The sequence below is a fragment of the Phacochoerus africanus genome, chromosome 14 (genome assembly GCF_016906955.1).
Source record: "Phacochoerus africanus isolate WHEZ1 chromosome 14, ROS_Pafr_v1, whole genome shotgun sequence".
Lineage (NCBI taxonomy): Eukaryota > Metazoa > Chordata > Mammalia > Artiodactyla > Suidae > Phacochoerus > Phacochoerus africanus.
In genome coordinates, this window is record NC_062557.1 from 20,552,955 (window position 1) to 20,568,690 (window position 15,736).

Here is a 15,736-nt window from a genome sequence, read left to right on the forward strand (position 1 = left end):
TTCGAGTGCCACATCAGTGCTAACCAGCTAATAACCTCCTGGCAAGTCACCATCCCTCTCCAAGCCCTCATTCCGGGTCCGATGGCTCTGACCGCGGAGCACCCGTCTCCAGAGAGGCAGAGGTACTCCCAACCCTGCTCTCCAGACTGGTGTCAGCCAGACCTCTGAGGCAGGCAGAAACACAGCGAAAGGTGAGAGATGAGTAAAAGGCTTTAGTTTCTATTTTATCACCCATCTGAATCCTCCTCTGAGGATAATTCTAAGAGGAATCTCCAGGAAGCTTGGCAGCCCCTCACTACCACTGACTCTAACTTCAGTTCTCCCTTGTCTTGGGCAAACCACCCCTCAAGCTTTCACGACACTGGTGGGTAACTTGGCGGGCTAGGCAATTAGAAACCTCTCTGAAAAGACTGTGGAAGCCATGGATCCTTTCCCTCTCAAAAACTGGACAAAATACAAAATTGTGCACATAATCTCGGGATCTCCTGTCGCGTCTGTCGACCGACCTGGAACTGAAAAATGCAGAGGTGGGTTTGGGAGTGAGCGAAAAAAGCGAGAGGGAAACGTTCAGCAACACTCCGGGACCTGTTTCCCTTCCCCAGCTCACATTCCTCCGCCCCCGTTCCCGCTCCCGCCGCCTCCGCTGCCGGCGGAGGCCCTAGTCTCCCGCTCCAACTATTCCAACCATCCTGGGAAGGGTGGGGCTCTCGGCTCTTGGGTCCCCCTGGGTTGCCCCCCCCTTCCCCAGCGTCGGTCTCCCCTTCTGCCCCGGTCCCTCCTTTTCTGGGGTCGGGCCAGCCAATGGGCGATGAGACTCCGGGGTTTGGTCTGGGAGCCAGGGAACTCACCGATCCCCCGCCCCACAGTTCTGGCCACCGTCCCGGTGCGCACGGACGTGGCTCGAGTTTCCTCCGCTATCCGCTCTCTCCCCTCCTGCTCTTCCTCTTCTCCGGGTCTCCTGTTCCAGCTCCAGCCGGCAGGACCCGCACGGCTCCGGGCAGCCATGGAGGACACCCAGCTCCACATCATCGAGCAGCCGCTTCCCGGGTACTCTGACGCCGGGGACCAGGGGTCCTCCTCCATGGGGGCTCCGGCGGCCGCGGCGGCTGAGGAGCCGTCGGGGGCCGGCTCTGAGGAGCTGATCAAATCGGACCAGGTGAACGGCGTGCTGGTACTGAGCCTTCTGGACAAAATCATCGGCGCCGTCGACCAGATCCAGCTGACCCAAGCCCAGCTGGAAGAGCGGCAGGCGGAGATGGAGGGCGCCGTGCAGAGCATCCAGGGCGAGCTGAGCAAGCTGGGCAAGGCACACGCCACCACCAGCAACACGGTGAGCAAGTTGCTGGAGAAGGTGCGCAAGGTCAGCGTCAACGTGAAGACCGTGCGCGGCAGCCTGGAACGCCAGGCAGGCCAGATCAAGAAGCTGGAGGTCAACGAGGCCGAGCTGCTGCGGCGCCGAAACTTTAAAGTCATGATCTACCAGGTGAGCTGGCGGGCGGACCGCGCCCAGAGGCCCACTTTTCCCCTTCCTGGAGCTTGGGGTGGGGGAACCCGCCCGTGGCGCGGCTCTTCTGCCAGCCTGGCTCCGCTCGGGGGACCCAGCCTTGTTCCGGTGAGGGTTGCAGGGGTGGGGTGCCGTGGGGTGGGTGGCGGGCTCCTGGAGCGCGCAGAGGGGCGCGCTCTGCACTCCGCGCCTCCTCTCTTACCCAGGCCCCTCCCTCCGGTGTCAAATGCGTAGCAGAACCGAGTTAGGGTGCTGGTCTCAGGGACAATGACCCTCGCAGGTAACTCCCGACCCAGCTCTGTCAAGTCTCCCTATTTGGAGGAAGTTTTGGGGAAAGCCGGGGTGCCTGGCGGACACTGGGGCCCGCTGTAAGCGGACACTGGCCGCGCGGGCCCGAGTTTGGGGCCTCCGGAGCTGCCCGCCCGATATAGCGGGTGATTCAGGGCTCAGGCACGCACTGCGGGGGCTGCGCCAGGAGAGGGACGCGACTGCCAGCACGCCCCCGCGGACCCTTCGCCCCCGCATCAGCCTCGGCTGCCTACGCCGTCCCCGCGCTGCATCTGCTCCCGCCTCCTAGCCTCTTCGCACTCTCAGCCCTTGGAGGCACCCTAACCCAGGGCGCCCCGTACCCTTGGCCTCTTGGAAGCAATCGACGAGAGCGTGGTGTGAGGAGTGCTAGAGGGGCTGGAGGTGGGGGGGGGCAGCCGGCCCGAGATCTGGGCGCGGTGAATCACCCCGCATAACTGCGGGGGCTGCGGAGGCGCAGGGGACAGGCAGCTGGAGGCTGGCACGCCCCAGGCTCCGCCCAGCCAGCTTGTTGCTTCCTCTGTACCTTTCCCCATTCCTCCTGCCTGGATAAAAACCGAGTTTTTCTACCATAACCAAGTAAACCTGGAAATCTCAGTATTGCTGCTCCTCTCTACTCTGCCTCCCCAGTTCCACTAGGGGTGGGTCTGAGCCAAGGGCTCCAGTGATCTATGGTGGGCTGGCAATGTGCCCAGCCTCCCCTCCTCTCTGCTTCCCTTGGGATCGTGGGGGTGGAGGGGTTAGTCTGTGCCCCCTCTTTCCCTTCCTCCCCCTACCGAAGGGAATGGAAAGAAAAGAAGGCTAGATTTCCCACACACACCCCCCACCCCCCCAGGGAGAGGACCTCTGTCATGGAGCCGTGGTTTCACTGCTCAGAGGCCCTGGTAAGCTGGATTCTGACCATCAGGGCTGCTTCTGAGGCCTTTGGCTTGGTCAATTTGGTACAGCTGAGGGTAACGCAGATTGGGGCAAGTGAGTTTGGGGACAACAGACATAAGTGAGCTGGCACTTATCTTAGGAGGTGGTGGTGGGACAGAGACCGAAATGATACTCCCCCCTTTTCCCCAAAGCCCGGAACTCCTACCAAGAGGTACTGGCAGTTAAGCAGTCGGCCACCCCCCCCCCCCACAACACTATCTGGTAGGAAATATTTGCTCAGGATTGTTTCGACTTTAACTGCTTCCAGGAAGGAGGATAGGGAGGTAAGATTTTTTTTTTAAGAGAACCACCGAGCACTGAAGTGCATCAAAGGAAGGAGAGCAAGGCAAGGGTCTGGGACAGCAAGCCAGCTCTGCCTTTTCTCCAGAGGCTGGTGTGCTAGAGGGGAGTCATGAAGGGTTTGGAAGGGTGGGCCCTTGTCACTCAAAATGTCCCAGAACCCAGGACCTGGGGAAGTTCTCAGCCTGGAGGTAAACCTCCCTGTCAAAGATGGAGAGACTGAGAGGACGGGTATGGAGAAAAACTTCGGTGCAGAAGCGCCTGGCATGCCTTTGTTACTGCCCCAAGGCAGTTGGCCTGGACTGTGTCTGTATATTGTGTATCTGAGGCACGGTGGAGGTCTAACCACAGGGTGGCTTTGACTGCATCAAGGCCAGTGAGGGACAGAGAGCTAAGGTAGAAAAAATGGCTCTAGGGAGTTCCCGTCATGGCGCAGTGGTTAACAAATCCGACTAGGAACCATGAGGTTGAGTGTTTGGTCCCTGGCCTTTCTCAGCGGGTTAAGGATCCGGCGTTGCAGTGAGCTGTGGTGTAGGTTGCAGACGCGGCTCGGATCCTGCGTTGCTGTGGCTCTGGCATAGGCTGGTGGCTGCGGCTCTGATTTAGACCCCTAGCCTGGGAACCTCCATATGCTGTGGGAGCAGCCCAAGAAATGGCATAAAGACAAAAAAAAAAAAAAAAAAAAGAATGGCTCTAGCTGGGGGTCTCTGAGCCCCAAAAGCATGGGGGAAATAACTGATAGCTCAAGTGGTTGCAGCCTGCAGAGGAACTGAGGGGTAAGGACAAGATTCTAGCAGCAGGGGTGGGGCTCAGGGAAGCAGAACTTCCCTGAGCTGCAGAGCAGATGTTCCAGATGGGGGTGGTGGCCCCCCCGGTGGGGGGCGGGTACTCAGCTGCTGGAGGAAAGCAGATGCTGCTTCTCCCTGAGGTCCTCAGGCCTGGGAAAAGAATGAGGTAAAAATAGCTCTGTGCCTTGGCAGACCTAATAGGGAAGACTGGGGGCAGCAGCATAGATGATAAAGTCAGGCTGAGGGGTAGGATGTTTGGGTGGCCAGGCAGAGAGATTTAGAAAAAGGCCTCCTGGGGAGTTCCCGTCTTGGTGCAGTGGTTAACGAATCCGACTAGGAACCATGAGGTTGCGGGTTCAGTCCCTGCCCTTGCTCAGTGGGTTAACGATCTGGCATTGCCGTGAGCTGTGGTGTAGCTTCCAGATGCGGCTTAGATCCCGAGTTGCTGAGGCTCTGGCGTAGACCGGCAGCTCCAGCTCCGATTTGACCCCTAGCCTGGGAACCTCCATATGCCGTGGAAGCGGCCCAAGAAATGGCAAAAAGACAAAAAAAAAAAAAAGAAAAGAAAAGAAAATGGCCTCCTGGGATGGTGTGTGTTTCCCAGTGTGGGAGCAGGGAGGGGATGTGGTATTCCCCACTGCAGACGTGGGAGGTGATGATGTGTGTGGGGGGGAGCTTAGGAAGTGATGATGTGGCAAGAGGGGGGGCCCCTCTGGCTGGAGGGAGCATGAAAGGGTGGGAAGGCCCCAGCTTCAGGGTCAGGCCATCTGGCCTCCCATACCTTCTTCCTGGGGGATAAGAGAGGGAATCCCTTGTGTGGCTCCACCCAGATTCAGGGGACTGCTAGACATATTGATTTCACAGGTCAAGTTTGCATTTGACACCCCCCCTCAACACACACACAGTTCAGCCCCTCCCATCACAGGATCAAGAGCCCTCACCTTGAACTCTCTTTTGAGTCATTACTGTCCTTTGTCCTTTGGCATTTTCCTGTCTCCCAAACAAAAGCTAGCGGTTTGGCATCCCATCCTATCAGGCGACAACCAGCTGGGCAACAGCTAGTGAAGGAGGGAATTCTACTAGTAGCTAGGGCTCAGTGGACTGAGAACTGCTGGGAAGATCAGGCAGAGTGTGGGCACCATGCAAGCAGGCGGTAGGCATGGTCATCAAAGAGACAATTCTTCCAGACAGTCATTGATCTTTCAGAATCCAGAAAGGAGGCTAAAATGGAAACAAACGTTTTCCGAAGTAGTTTTGATGAGGCAGCTAGTGAGCTACCTGTGGACACATCAGACCTCCTCCAAGTGCATGAGGACAGCACCAGGAAGCATTTAAGGGCTTATGTGGCTCATGGGAATTAAAGGGGAGGACACCAGGGCTGGGATGAGGGCCTGCTGGCTTCTCCTTCTCAAATCCTAACCCAACCTATAGCTCCTGCCTGGACTCAAAGCAAATCAGGGCTAGCTTGTTCGAGAAGAACCCCATACTTTTGTCCAAAAATCTTCCCAACTTGGGGCCCTGGTCCCTCTCACTCCTTACCTGGGTGGCCTAGTGGAGAGTGCTTACTATACCCTTCCTCCAAAAAGCTGAGGTTGGGTTGTTTTTTCCAGTCACCAGATTCAAAGCAGGGAGCATGGGAGCATATTTTTAGGGGTATTCCTAAGACCAAAGGAAATCATATTCCTGTCTCTGATTTTTTTTTTTTTTTTAACCCACTGAGTGAGGCTGGGGATCGAACCGCATTCTCATGGATACTAGGAGGGTTCATTACTGCTAATTTTTTTTTTAAGTAATAAAGTCTGACTATTATAATGGTCAAAATCAAATAGGGAGGAGATGGCAAGAGTGGCAACTGATAAGGAGAGGAAATACTGTGGCCAGGCAACCAGCTGCAGAGATGAGTGGTCGTTTGTTCCATCACTTTGAACCATACCATTGTGAATATTTCATCATTCTGTCATTCTTGACATTTTGAGCTGGAAGATGCCTGGGAGATAATCAACTTCAGCTCTCTCATTTTATAGTGGAGGCCCAGAAAGGGAAAGTCACTTGCTTACTACCACTCAAGTGACTGGGGGAGTCAAAGCTGGGGCCAGAGCCCAGGTGTACCCCTTCTTCTGCTCTAATTTCTGCTCCCCACCTCCACCTTCCATTCCCAGGCTCTAAAGCAGAAATCAGTGGGGGAAGGCTACCCCTAACCTAGGATAGTTCTGGCATTGGGGCTGCTGTGTCTGTGCGTGCACATGCTCGTGTGTGTGTGTGTGTGTGTGCGCGCACATGCAGTGCTGGCTGAGTGGCTAAGGTTGGTGGCCATTACCTGCTCAGACTCTTGGTGCTGAAGCAGAGGCACTGTGTGGTCACCTGGCCCAATGGCAGTGGAGAGAAGGGGTACTGGGTGTAAAAAGAGGGGTTCCCTGGCCAGCAGGGGTGTCCCCTGGCTAAGAGAGGATCACACTGGCTCCTTTCTTCCTGCTACAGGGAAGGTGGGCACCTGCTGCTTTGGGTTTTTGTGGCTGCACGCCTTACTCAACACTGTTGTCACCAGAGTCTGGTAGTGACCACAAACATCCTTCCCCCCACCTGTCCTGACTGTCCAAAGCCAGAATGGCAGCTCAGCCACTTAGGAGGGAGAGCTGGGAGCTACTGCTGGGTACCTCAAGACAAAGGCTCACCTGTCATAAAATTGTTTGGTTTTTGGTCCTGATTTCTCTGTGCATCATGGTGTCTGAAAGCCCATGAGTGGATGGGGGGATGGGTGGCAAGGGAGGCAGGAGGCAGGGACGTGGCCAAAGGGAAATAGCCAGGATGTCCCTCTTCCATGCCGCACCCTCTCATCCGAGGCAGCACTTGTGCCCACCCTGCCCTGGGGAGTAACTGGGATCAGCGGCGTCTGACTCAAGGCAGTAAAGTTGTCCACCTGCTCTTTTACTCCTTGGAGCCTTCCCAGTTGGAGTGTTAACAAGCGGCCTCTTAGAGAATTCCTTCCCCCTCTCCAGCAGCCTCTTTGCCCCCACCATTCCTCCCCCTGATAGCATCATTCCACCACCACAGCTGGGTGGGGGTAGAAGGTAGGAGGCTGAGGATGGGACACTGGGGAAGATTCTGGAGGGAGGAAGACACAAGGTGCTGATTAAATTGTAGTTATTAATTCATGGATCTGGGTTTGTCCCTCCTCTTGTGGCCCTGGGGCCCTCTTGATGAAGAATTTAAAATGTGGTTTCTTGGAGCTCTTGCTATGGTGCAGTGGGTTAAGGATCTGGCTTGTCTCTGCAAAGGCTCGGGTTGCTGTGGAGGCACAGGTTCAGACCCTGGCCCGGTATGGTGGCTTAGGATCCAGTGTTGCCGCAGCAGTGACACAGGTCGCAGCTGCAGCTTGGATTTGACCCTGGCCTGGGAACCTCCATATGCTACAGGTGCAGCCAATAAAGCAGGGGGGTTTCTTTCCATCCTAATACCTGTGTGCTCCCCTCCCCCTACTCACCGGCCCCAAGTCTGCATGCCAGCCAAGGCCTCCTCCTCTCAACCCCACATGCACTCATCCCAAGCCCCACTTAAACCCCTTTTCCTCATCTTAGCCCAAGAAGAAGCTGAATGCACCCTCAGACCTGGCCACACCCAAGATCGTGCCTTTTGACCTTCTGCCTGAGACTGAGCCTTTTGACCTGAAGCCTGAGACAGTTCCTGAACTCCCACCCTTTGACCAGACGCCTAGGACACTGCCCTATTACCCTGAGCCTGGGCCTCTGCCCACCCCAGAGGAGCCAACAACCGGCGGGGGCGCTTAGGGTCTCCTGGGTCCCGTGGGGCCGTGGGCACGGGGAGTCATGCCCCCAGTCCACCACCGACTCACTGCTTAGCAGTGGCCAGTCTGGGATGGCCGGCCTCTTCCAACACTGTCCCTTGTGAGTGGATGACGGGTACTGTGAAAACACTCACATTATGCGGAGTTCAAGCCACCCGGTAGAAGGTGACAGGAAGGGGCCCTCCCCTACTGCCTGGTTTCTGTCTTAATAGTAAATGCTCCAGACACCAAACCTGAGCTGCACCCACTGCCACCTGCATGAGACTGCCTGAAACTGCCCACGCTTCTGAGTCCCCCTTCCTCCCCTTTTGGCCTCCTCCTTGGGGACAGGCCACTTTGGCTCCAAGCCTCTTTGGAGCGGGCTCTCATGAGGCCCAGGCCTGGGGCCTGCCTGTTCTGAGCCCTCTCCACCCGCTCCCTGTAGCTGGGGGAAACATTTATACTTATTTTTTCCAGTTTTTTTAGAAAATGTTTTTTGCAAAGCGATCCCTTATGATTGCCAGATCCTGCCTTGGGCGAGGCACCTAAGAGCTGCCAACTCAGAGAGGCCAGCAGGAGGTACATTTTCACTGGCTCTGGCTTGGATCTTCTGGCCTCCCTATGGCACAGTGTTTCTCAACTTTTTTTTGTTGTTGTTAATATGATCATTCCCCTAAGGAGTCCTTTTAGACATTCTTTTCCCTAATTGTCCTCTCCCACCATGAAATTTTAACACTACAGATATACTACATATTGGGACTTTTTGGAATACCACAAACTACTGCACTATCTAAGATGCCCCACCCCTGAGAACCAACTGCCACCCTCTCGGGGGCAATATCACCCTGTCAAGAATTATACTACAGCAGAAAAGAAGGTCCCATGTACTTTCGGGATCTTTCACCCCCTTGTCTTGGCAACCGAAGGTGGCGGTCCTGCGTTTTTAAGACTCTCCCTCTCTCTGGCCTCTCCACCAGTCTGCACCCTCCTCTAACATGCTCCCCAAGCGGATCCTCGGTCTCCGAATTACCTCTCCAGTTCCTCCTCTGGCCATTCCCAAGCAGTGGTTGGGGAGAGAACTGGTTAGTTCTAAGTCAAGAGAGGCTCTACCCAGAGCCATAGGACACTTGTCCCTTTTCCCTGACAGATGTGAAGTGCCTGGCCAAGTACCAGGCTCATAGTAGGTGCTCAATTAAATTATAATCATGTAAGTCTTTTTCCTAAGCCAGAGGATCTTAAGGTCATAGAGTAGGGTTGGGAGTGGAGAGGTGGGGGATGGGAGCCACCCTAGGATGCCTCTAAATTCATCCTTGGACTGGGCTGTTCCTGGGTTAGGGAGTCGTGTGTGCCTGGTGTGTGTGGCAGGGTGGAGGTGGGGGCCACGGGGGAATCTGTGCATGCTTTTGTTCAGACCTGGTCATTAAAGGCAACTCTGGAAACCAAGCCTGTTGGGACTGGTGGTTTTGTTTAATAAAAATATAGAAACAAAACGAGCAGAGCTCTCCCTCTTTGTCACCCCGAGGCCCTTCTTTTGGCTTCAGAGCTCTGTGGGGGAAGCAGGGGTGGGATAAGGGTGCCTGGCCTGTGTGTGCCCAGGGGTGGAGGAGGTGCTCTGGGATTGTGTTGGCGGTTGTTGTAGCAACAGGCAAACTGGGTGGGCCTAGGAGAGCAGTCCAAAGCTGTGAGTCACAGGGGAAACCTGGCTTGGAAACAAGGAGAAAAGCCGAAATCCATTAATGGAGGGGAAAAGCTAAAGTCATGGTGGTATACCCTCTCCAGCGTCAATCTACTGGATATTATCCAGGACTTAGGTCAAATGGTTTCTTCCCCTATCCCCTGACCTTCCACCGAGAAGGCAGCTCCTCTGGTGTCAGCCATCAATCTAGAGGAAGAGCCTACAATGAACGGCTTTATATTCCCAAGTGCCTTTCTGGACTGGGGGTGACAACCACCTACCTTGGAATAAACCTCCAGTCACTGGGACTGCTCCCTGATGTTGCATTTGAAACCTTTCATCGGGTACTAGGAAGACAGGATTGGCTACAAGAAGCCTGAAACTCTCTCCCCAGCCTGTTCCCTTTCAAGCTCAGCTGGCAAAGACCTTTATCTGGGAAGCCAGAGGCCAGGAAAACCAGCCAGCTCAGTCTTTAGGGGCTGGGATGGAGCAGCGGGGAGAATCAGGGAAGATGGGGTGGGCAGGGAGACAATGTGGATCTGTTCTCCGTAGCGGGGACTGTTTCCTGACTACTCCCCACCCATCACTCTTAATCCTTCCCTGAATTCATCCACATTGTCTGAGCTTAGTGAAAGGAGGCCTTCTCTTCCAAACTTTGGTGGAGCGTGGGTAGGTTTTTAGACTGGGAGGCTGTGAAGGAGTGATGAGAGCTGACATTTTTTGATACTAGAGCTGCAGGTAAATTCTGGGTGGGTGGATGAAGAAAGCAGAGAGTTTAGATGCTAGAGCGTCCTAAAACGGTGTGTAAGAGAGAGGACTCGGGTGGCAGGCAGGGAGAGGTGATTGCACATGGAGACCCAAAGGGTGCAACTGGAAATCAGAGGGACTGCTAAGAGAGGCTGGGACTCTCCCGTTCATAGCAAGGAAAATACCCCTTCAAGGCCTCCATGAGTGCTAAGAAGCAAAGAGATGGACAGAACGCTGCAGGATGCCCAAGATAGTACCAAGCTGGCTGTAGCAGGTGGAGACTACAAGTCCCAGCATGCCCTGGGCCCAGGTCACCTTGCCTGCTGGGAGGTGTAGTTGAGTAATGAGAGCTTGAGGTGGCTTGGTGCCCAGCAGAGCAGAGCCCAATTTAGAAGAGGTGGAGCCAGCATTCCCTCTTTGTCCCTGCTAATGATATTGACAGGGAGGGAAGGAAGTTGGGAGGAGATGTTCCTAGTTTTCAATGTAAACAAGGAAACTCTGTGGGGATGTGGGTGGGAGGGAGAGGAAAGAGGTTAGGGGCTGGGTAAGGAATTTCTGTAGCAGGTGGTGCAGATACCAAGTGGCCAACGTATATGTGTACGTGTGTGTGTGCGTGTGTGTTTATGGGAGGGGTCAGCTCACGTTGCCTCATTTTTCTCAAATGGGATTTTCCTACAATTCTGTGAAACAGTCTTCAGAAAGCCCTTTAGAAAACCTACTGCCTATCATTCCTTTGTCTGAAGTCCCTAAAGAGAGTCTGGGCCAAAGAAGTTAGCCTGTTTATATTCTGCATTATGTCCTCTTTCCCTTTCTGTACTCAATGTCCCCTACCTTCTAGTGAGAGGTGATCCTGAGATTCTGAAATGCTGGCCGAGTTGGGATCTTGGAAAAATCTTCCCGGAATGGAAAACAGTGCTGGTGTTTTAGGTCCTCCCAGGGGAAGATGGAAGAACTGGCTCTGAGCTCCAGAACCTCTCACCATCCTACTCCTGGTCTCTTGAGTTCCTGTTTCGGGGTGGGGGTGGGGAGTAGAGAAGCAAGAAGGAAAAGTAATCCATCTCTTCCATTCCAAGGCAGGGATGTCAGAACCAGAAGAAATGTCCAGGTTGGGGAGATAAACATGTCCTTGGCTTCCAGCCAGCTTCTCCCTCTTTCCTTAATTTCTACATGGGGGTGATGTATGAGCAAACTAATATGAGGAGGTGGGGGGCAGGGAGGGCCATGGCTCCCCTTCCCTAAGACTGATTCTTTTGAAACCGTAAGAAGTCTGGGAAACACATTTCCTTGTAGGTAAACTTGCCTTTGGAGCTCCTGTTGTGGCTCAGCAGAAACAAGCCTGACTAGTATCCTGGAGGACATGGGTTTAATCCCTGGCCCCACTCAGTGGGTGTTGCCCGTGAGCGGTGGTGTAGGTTGCAGTCGCAGCTTGGATGTGGCCGCTGTGGCACTGCTGTGGTTGTGGCGTTCTCATGCAGCTGTAGCTCCCATTGGACCCCTAGCCTTGGAATGTCCATGTGCTGCACCTGTGGCATTAAAAAAAAAAAAAAAAGAGGTGGGGGTAATTCCCATGGTGGTGCAGCAGAAACGAATCCGACTAGGAACCATGAGGTTGCAGGTTCAATCCCTCACCTCCTTCAGTGGATTAAGGACCTGGCCTTGCTGTGAGCTGTGGTGTAGACTGCAGACGCGGCTCGGATCTGGCGTTGCTGTGGCTCTGGCGCAGGCCCGTGGCTAATGGCTCCAATTAGACCCCTAGCTGGGAACCTCCATATGTCTCGGGTGCGGCCCTTAAAAAAAGACAAAAAAAAAAAAAAAGACACCACTTCGTGGTGCAGTGTAAATGAATCCCACTAGGAGCCATAAGATTGCAGGTTTGATCCCTGGCCTTTCTCAGTGGATTAAGAATCTGGCGTAGCTGTGGCTGTGGTGCAGGCCGGCAGCTACAGCTCGGATTAGACCCCTAGCCTGGGAACCTCCATACGCCGTAGGTGTGGCCCTAGAAAAGACAAAAAAGACAAAAAAAAAAAAAAGGTGAACTTGCTTTCAAGTTACCCTACTTGGGGACCCCCTGGGACTGGCTGTGAGCTCATTCCCCTGCCCACACTCCTCAACCTAAACAAACTCTGTCGAAAGGCCTTTGCCTTTTGACCTGGCTCGGGCAGTGTGGGACTGGGTGCACCAGAGGGCGCTCTGCCCACTTCAAAGTTCAACTGTGTTCCCCTAATGGGTTAGCAGTGGTTCTAAACTGGTGGGCCCCGGGCGCGAGGAGCGGGTTGGAGGGCCGCAGAGATACTTAACTCAAGTGCGATAATGTAGGCCAGGCTCCGATGGGTTCCCTCCTCGCCCTGTGTGTACAGTTATATTCATTTAACACATTTCTTGGGCGCCCGCGAAGTATCCAGCTCCGTGCCAGGCGTTGGGGATACAACGGCGCCCAAGTCCAGGGAGATTTCACGGGTACCACGCACTGCGCAGGATCATCATCCCCCGGCCCCGGGTCTGCCCAGCGTCCCCCGCCAGTCCCTGTCCAGCTCTCCCGCGCTGCCCCGCTCATCTGTTCGTTCTGCTCTCCTTTTAGGATGAAGTGAAACTGCCGGCCAAAGTGAGCGTCGGCAAGTCGCTGAAAGAGTCGGAGGCGCTGCCGGAGAAGGAAGGTGACGAGTTGGCCGAGGGCGAGAGGCCCGAGGAGGACGCGGCGGCGCTCGAGCTGTCGTCGGATGAGGCGGTGGAGGTAGAGGAGGTTATCGAGGAGTCGCGCGCCGAGCGCATCAAGCGCAGCGGCCTGCGGCGTGTGGACGACTTCAAGAAGGCTTTCTCTAAGGAGAAGATGGAGAAGACCAAGGTGCGCACCCGCGAGAACCTGGAGAAGACCCGCCTCAAGACCAAGGAGAACCTGGAGAAGACGCGGCACACCCTGGAGAAGCGTATGAACAAGCTGGGGACGCGCCTGGTCCCGGCCGAGCGGCGGGAGAAGCTCAAGACCTCGCGAGACAAGCTGCGCAAGTCCTTCACGCCCGACCACGTGGTCTACGCGCGTTCCAAGACCGCGGTCTACAAGGTGCCGCCCTTCACCTTCCACGTCAAGAAGATCCGCGAGGGCGAGGTGGAGGTGCTGAAAGCCACGGAAATGGTGGAAGTGGGCGCCGACGAGGAGGAGGGCGGCGCGGAGCGCGGCGAGGCGGCCGATCTGCTGCGCGGGAGCAGTACCGACGTGCACACGCTGCTGGAGATCACCGAGGAGTCGGACGCCGTGCTGGTGGACAAGAGCGACAGCGACTGAGCGGGGGCGCTGGGAGGCCGCGCCGCCCCGCCTCTCCCCCCACCCCCGCCCCGATTCCTTTCCCTCCCTGAACTTTCCCTTGCGCATTTTCTCTCATCCCTCCGAGGGCGGAGTTGTTTCTAAATTGAGAATATCTTCCCTCAAGGAGCACCCCTCTGAGTCTTACAGCTGTTAAGACGGGAGGGGGAGGCAGCCTGCACCGTGGACAGCCCCAGTTTAGGCATAGGCTGCATGGAAATGCAGAGGGCTGTGATTCATGGCCTGGGGGTTCAAGTCGGGGATCCTGGAGGAGGTTGCCGTCGTTCCAAGATTGGGCCCCCTTGGAGCAGGCTGCTTTCCGCCCTTCCTCCCCCTCACACTCACACCCAGCTGCTGTCATTCCTGCTCACTGAACTTTTCTTTCTTATCCTGATTCCTGGAGGCTTCAAAGCCAAAATTATCATGAAAGGGAAGGGTGAATCCTGAAGAGGTCCCCTGCCCACGTGGAAAACCCCATACTGTAAGGATTTGAAAGCAGCCTTGGGGAGAATCTGGAGCAGTGAGGGAGAGAGGGCAGAGTGAGCCTCCGTAACCCTGGATGAGGGTCTAGCACAGGCTGTATCTGCAAAAGGTCCTAATAAGGAAGGCTGGAGCCAGGCAGAGCCCTTGGGAAGGGGTCGGGGGGGGGGGGCGTGAGGGGGGCACCTGCCTGTTGATGCATCTGCACACGGGAACTCATGGCTGTGGCTTTGAGAAGAACGGGAGCTAGAAGGTGGGAATGAGTGAAAAGAGAATGCTCATTAGCAGCATGAGAAATACAGGGCAAGAATCCCATCTTCCTGGGGTTCTCAGAGGACAGCAGGACCATTTTCAGGGTAAGGAAGGACAATGTGAGAAATTCATGATCTAAAGAAGAGAGAGGTAAGCTTCACTCTGTGCCTCTGCAGGGATCTGAATGGTGCTCCTAGGGGAGCCCATTTCTCAAAACCCAGAAAATTAAGATCCCAGAAGGGGGCAGCACTAGGCTGCTGTAAGTTAGGAGGTTTAGCAGATGGGGGAGAAAGAGCAAGGTGCTGTGGGCCAGGCCACCAAGCTGAGAGCTGGAGGGGAGAGGAGGAGAACACAGAATTCCTGTGTGTAGAGCAGCCCAGCCTTGGCTCACTCCTGGCAGTTTCTTCTCAAGGTCCTGCCCTAGAGCTAGTGTCATAAAGCTGCAGAACTTGCCAAGACCTTGGCATTGTGGGTTCCTCTTCTGAGTCTTTGGGGGTGAGAGGGGTGCTGTTTCTAGTCCAAAGGCCTGATTTCTGACCAGGTTCTCCTTTGGACACTTCAGTCCCCCTGTTCCTCCCCAGTAAAGGCTACCGTCAGTAGCAAGGACAGCCCCCCATCCCCACCCCCGCCAAAGAGGAGGGCCGAAGGCTCCCTTCTTCTCCCCCACCTCCTCTGCCTTATCGTCCCTGCTCTGCATTTTAGAATTGCAGCTAATTGTTTTAAGGGGTGGAGGGAGGGAGCCTGGGGACACCTCTTTTTTACAATACAAAGCTTTGCTCTTTTTTTTTCTTTCCCTCTTCTTGGTTCCCTTCTCTCTTCTGAAAGGTTAGAAACACGTCAGCTGGAGGGAGGATGGGGATTGTGGGACTAGGTCCCTTGGTGCTGATGGGCTGAAGGGACCTGAGTTGTGGGCAGATAACAGTTTCCTGTGGGCTCTGGGGAGCCTCTCATGTTGCTGTGTCCTGGTGAGCAGCCCGACCAATAAACCCGCTTTTCTAAAAGGATCTGTTGGATTGTATCTCCGGGGGCAGTTGCATCTGATGGGTTCCAGAGGACAGGAGGGAACCAGGGAGGGAAGTGGAGAGAGAGAATGAATGGTCTGCTGGTTTAAACTTGCCTCGCTTGCCTGAGTAGGGAGTGGGGTGGGGAACTATCATCTCCATTTAGAAATGGGAAAAAAATAACAAGAGTGACTTGTCTAAGGTTAGTAAGGTCACCTTGCTGGTAAGTGGTGGAGATGGGCTTCTAAGTCAGGCAGACTGGCTCCAGTCTGTTTAAGCGTTATGGTCTGTAGCCCTGTACGGTCTAGATGCACTTCCCTGTTATCAGAGCATTAGCCCTCCAGACACGCAGTTACTCTACTCACCCTGAGCTTCCCCCACATTCACGATTTGGACTCATGGATATACAAATGGCAGCCTCAGGGAGGGGCCCTGACACAGAGGCCTGAATGTCTTAGAGAAAGGATTCCAGTGCATGTGGTATATGATATATCCAGTGCCTGCGATATAAAGGATATCCAGTGCATGTCATAGCCACACAGCGGTTTTTTTTGTTTTGTTTTTTGTTTTGGTTTTTTGGTTTTTTGGTTTTTAGGGCTGCACCCGCTGCATATGGAGGTTCCGAGGCTAGGGGTTGAATCAGAGCTATAGCTGCTGACCGACACCACAGCCACGCAGGATCTGAA

The 15,736-nt window shown here is 54.8% G+C and overlaps 1 protein-coding gene across 2 annotated transcripts; it reads left to right on the forward strand.

The window, feature by feature from the left end:
• The first annotated feature begins 837 nt into the window (after positions 1-837).
• CAVIN1 (caveolae associated protein 1) lies at positions 838-15,053 on the forward strand. 2 transcript variants are annotated; one of them, XM_047757464.1, is made up of 2 exons: positions 838-1,483; positions 7,392-9,090. In XM_047757464.1, the coding sequence occupies exons 1-2, from the start codon at positions 1,004-1,006 to the stop codon at positions 7,599-7,601; spliced, it is 690 nt and encodes a 229-aa protein (XP_047613420.1). In that variant the 5' UTR covers positions 838-1,003; the 3' UTR covers positions 7,602-9,090. The 2 variants fall into 2 exon arrangements, with proteins under 2 accessions (XP_047613420.1, XP_047613419.1); XM_047757463.1 differs by lacking the exon at positions 7,392-9,090 and adding an exon at positions 12,598-15,053 and having other exon boundaries at positions 839-1,483.
• The last annotated feature ends 683 nt before the right edge of the window (positions 15,054-15,736 follow it).

Bases quoted from the DNA above. Each gene is read 5' to 3' on its own strand.
- CAVIN1 (XM_047757463.1), top strand. From the start codon at position 1,004: ATGGAGGACACCCAGCTCCACATCATCGAGCAGCCGCTTCCCGGGTAC. The intron at 1,484-12,597 runs GTGAGCTGGCGG...CTCTCCTTTTAG, and splicing joins TTAAAGTCATGATCTACCAG to GATGAAGTGAAACTGCCGGC.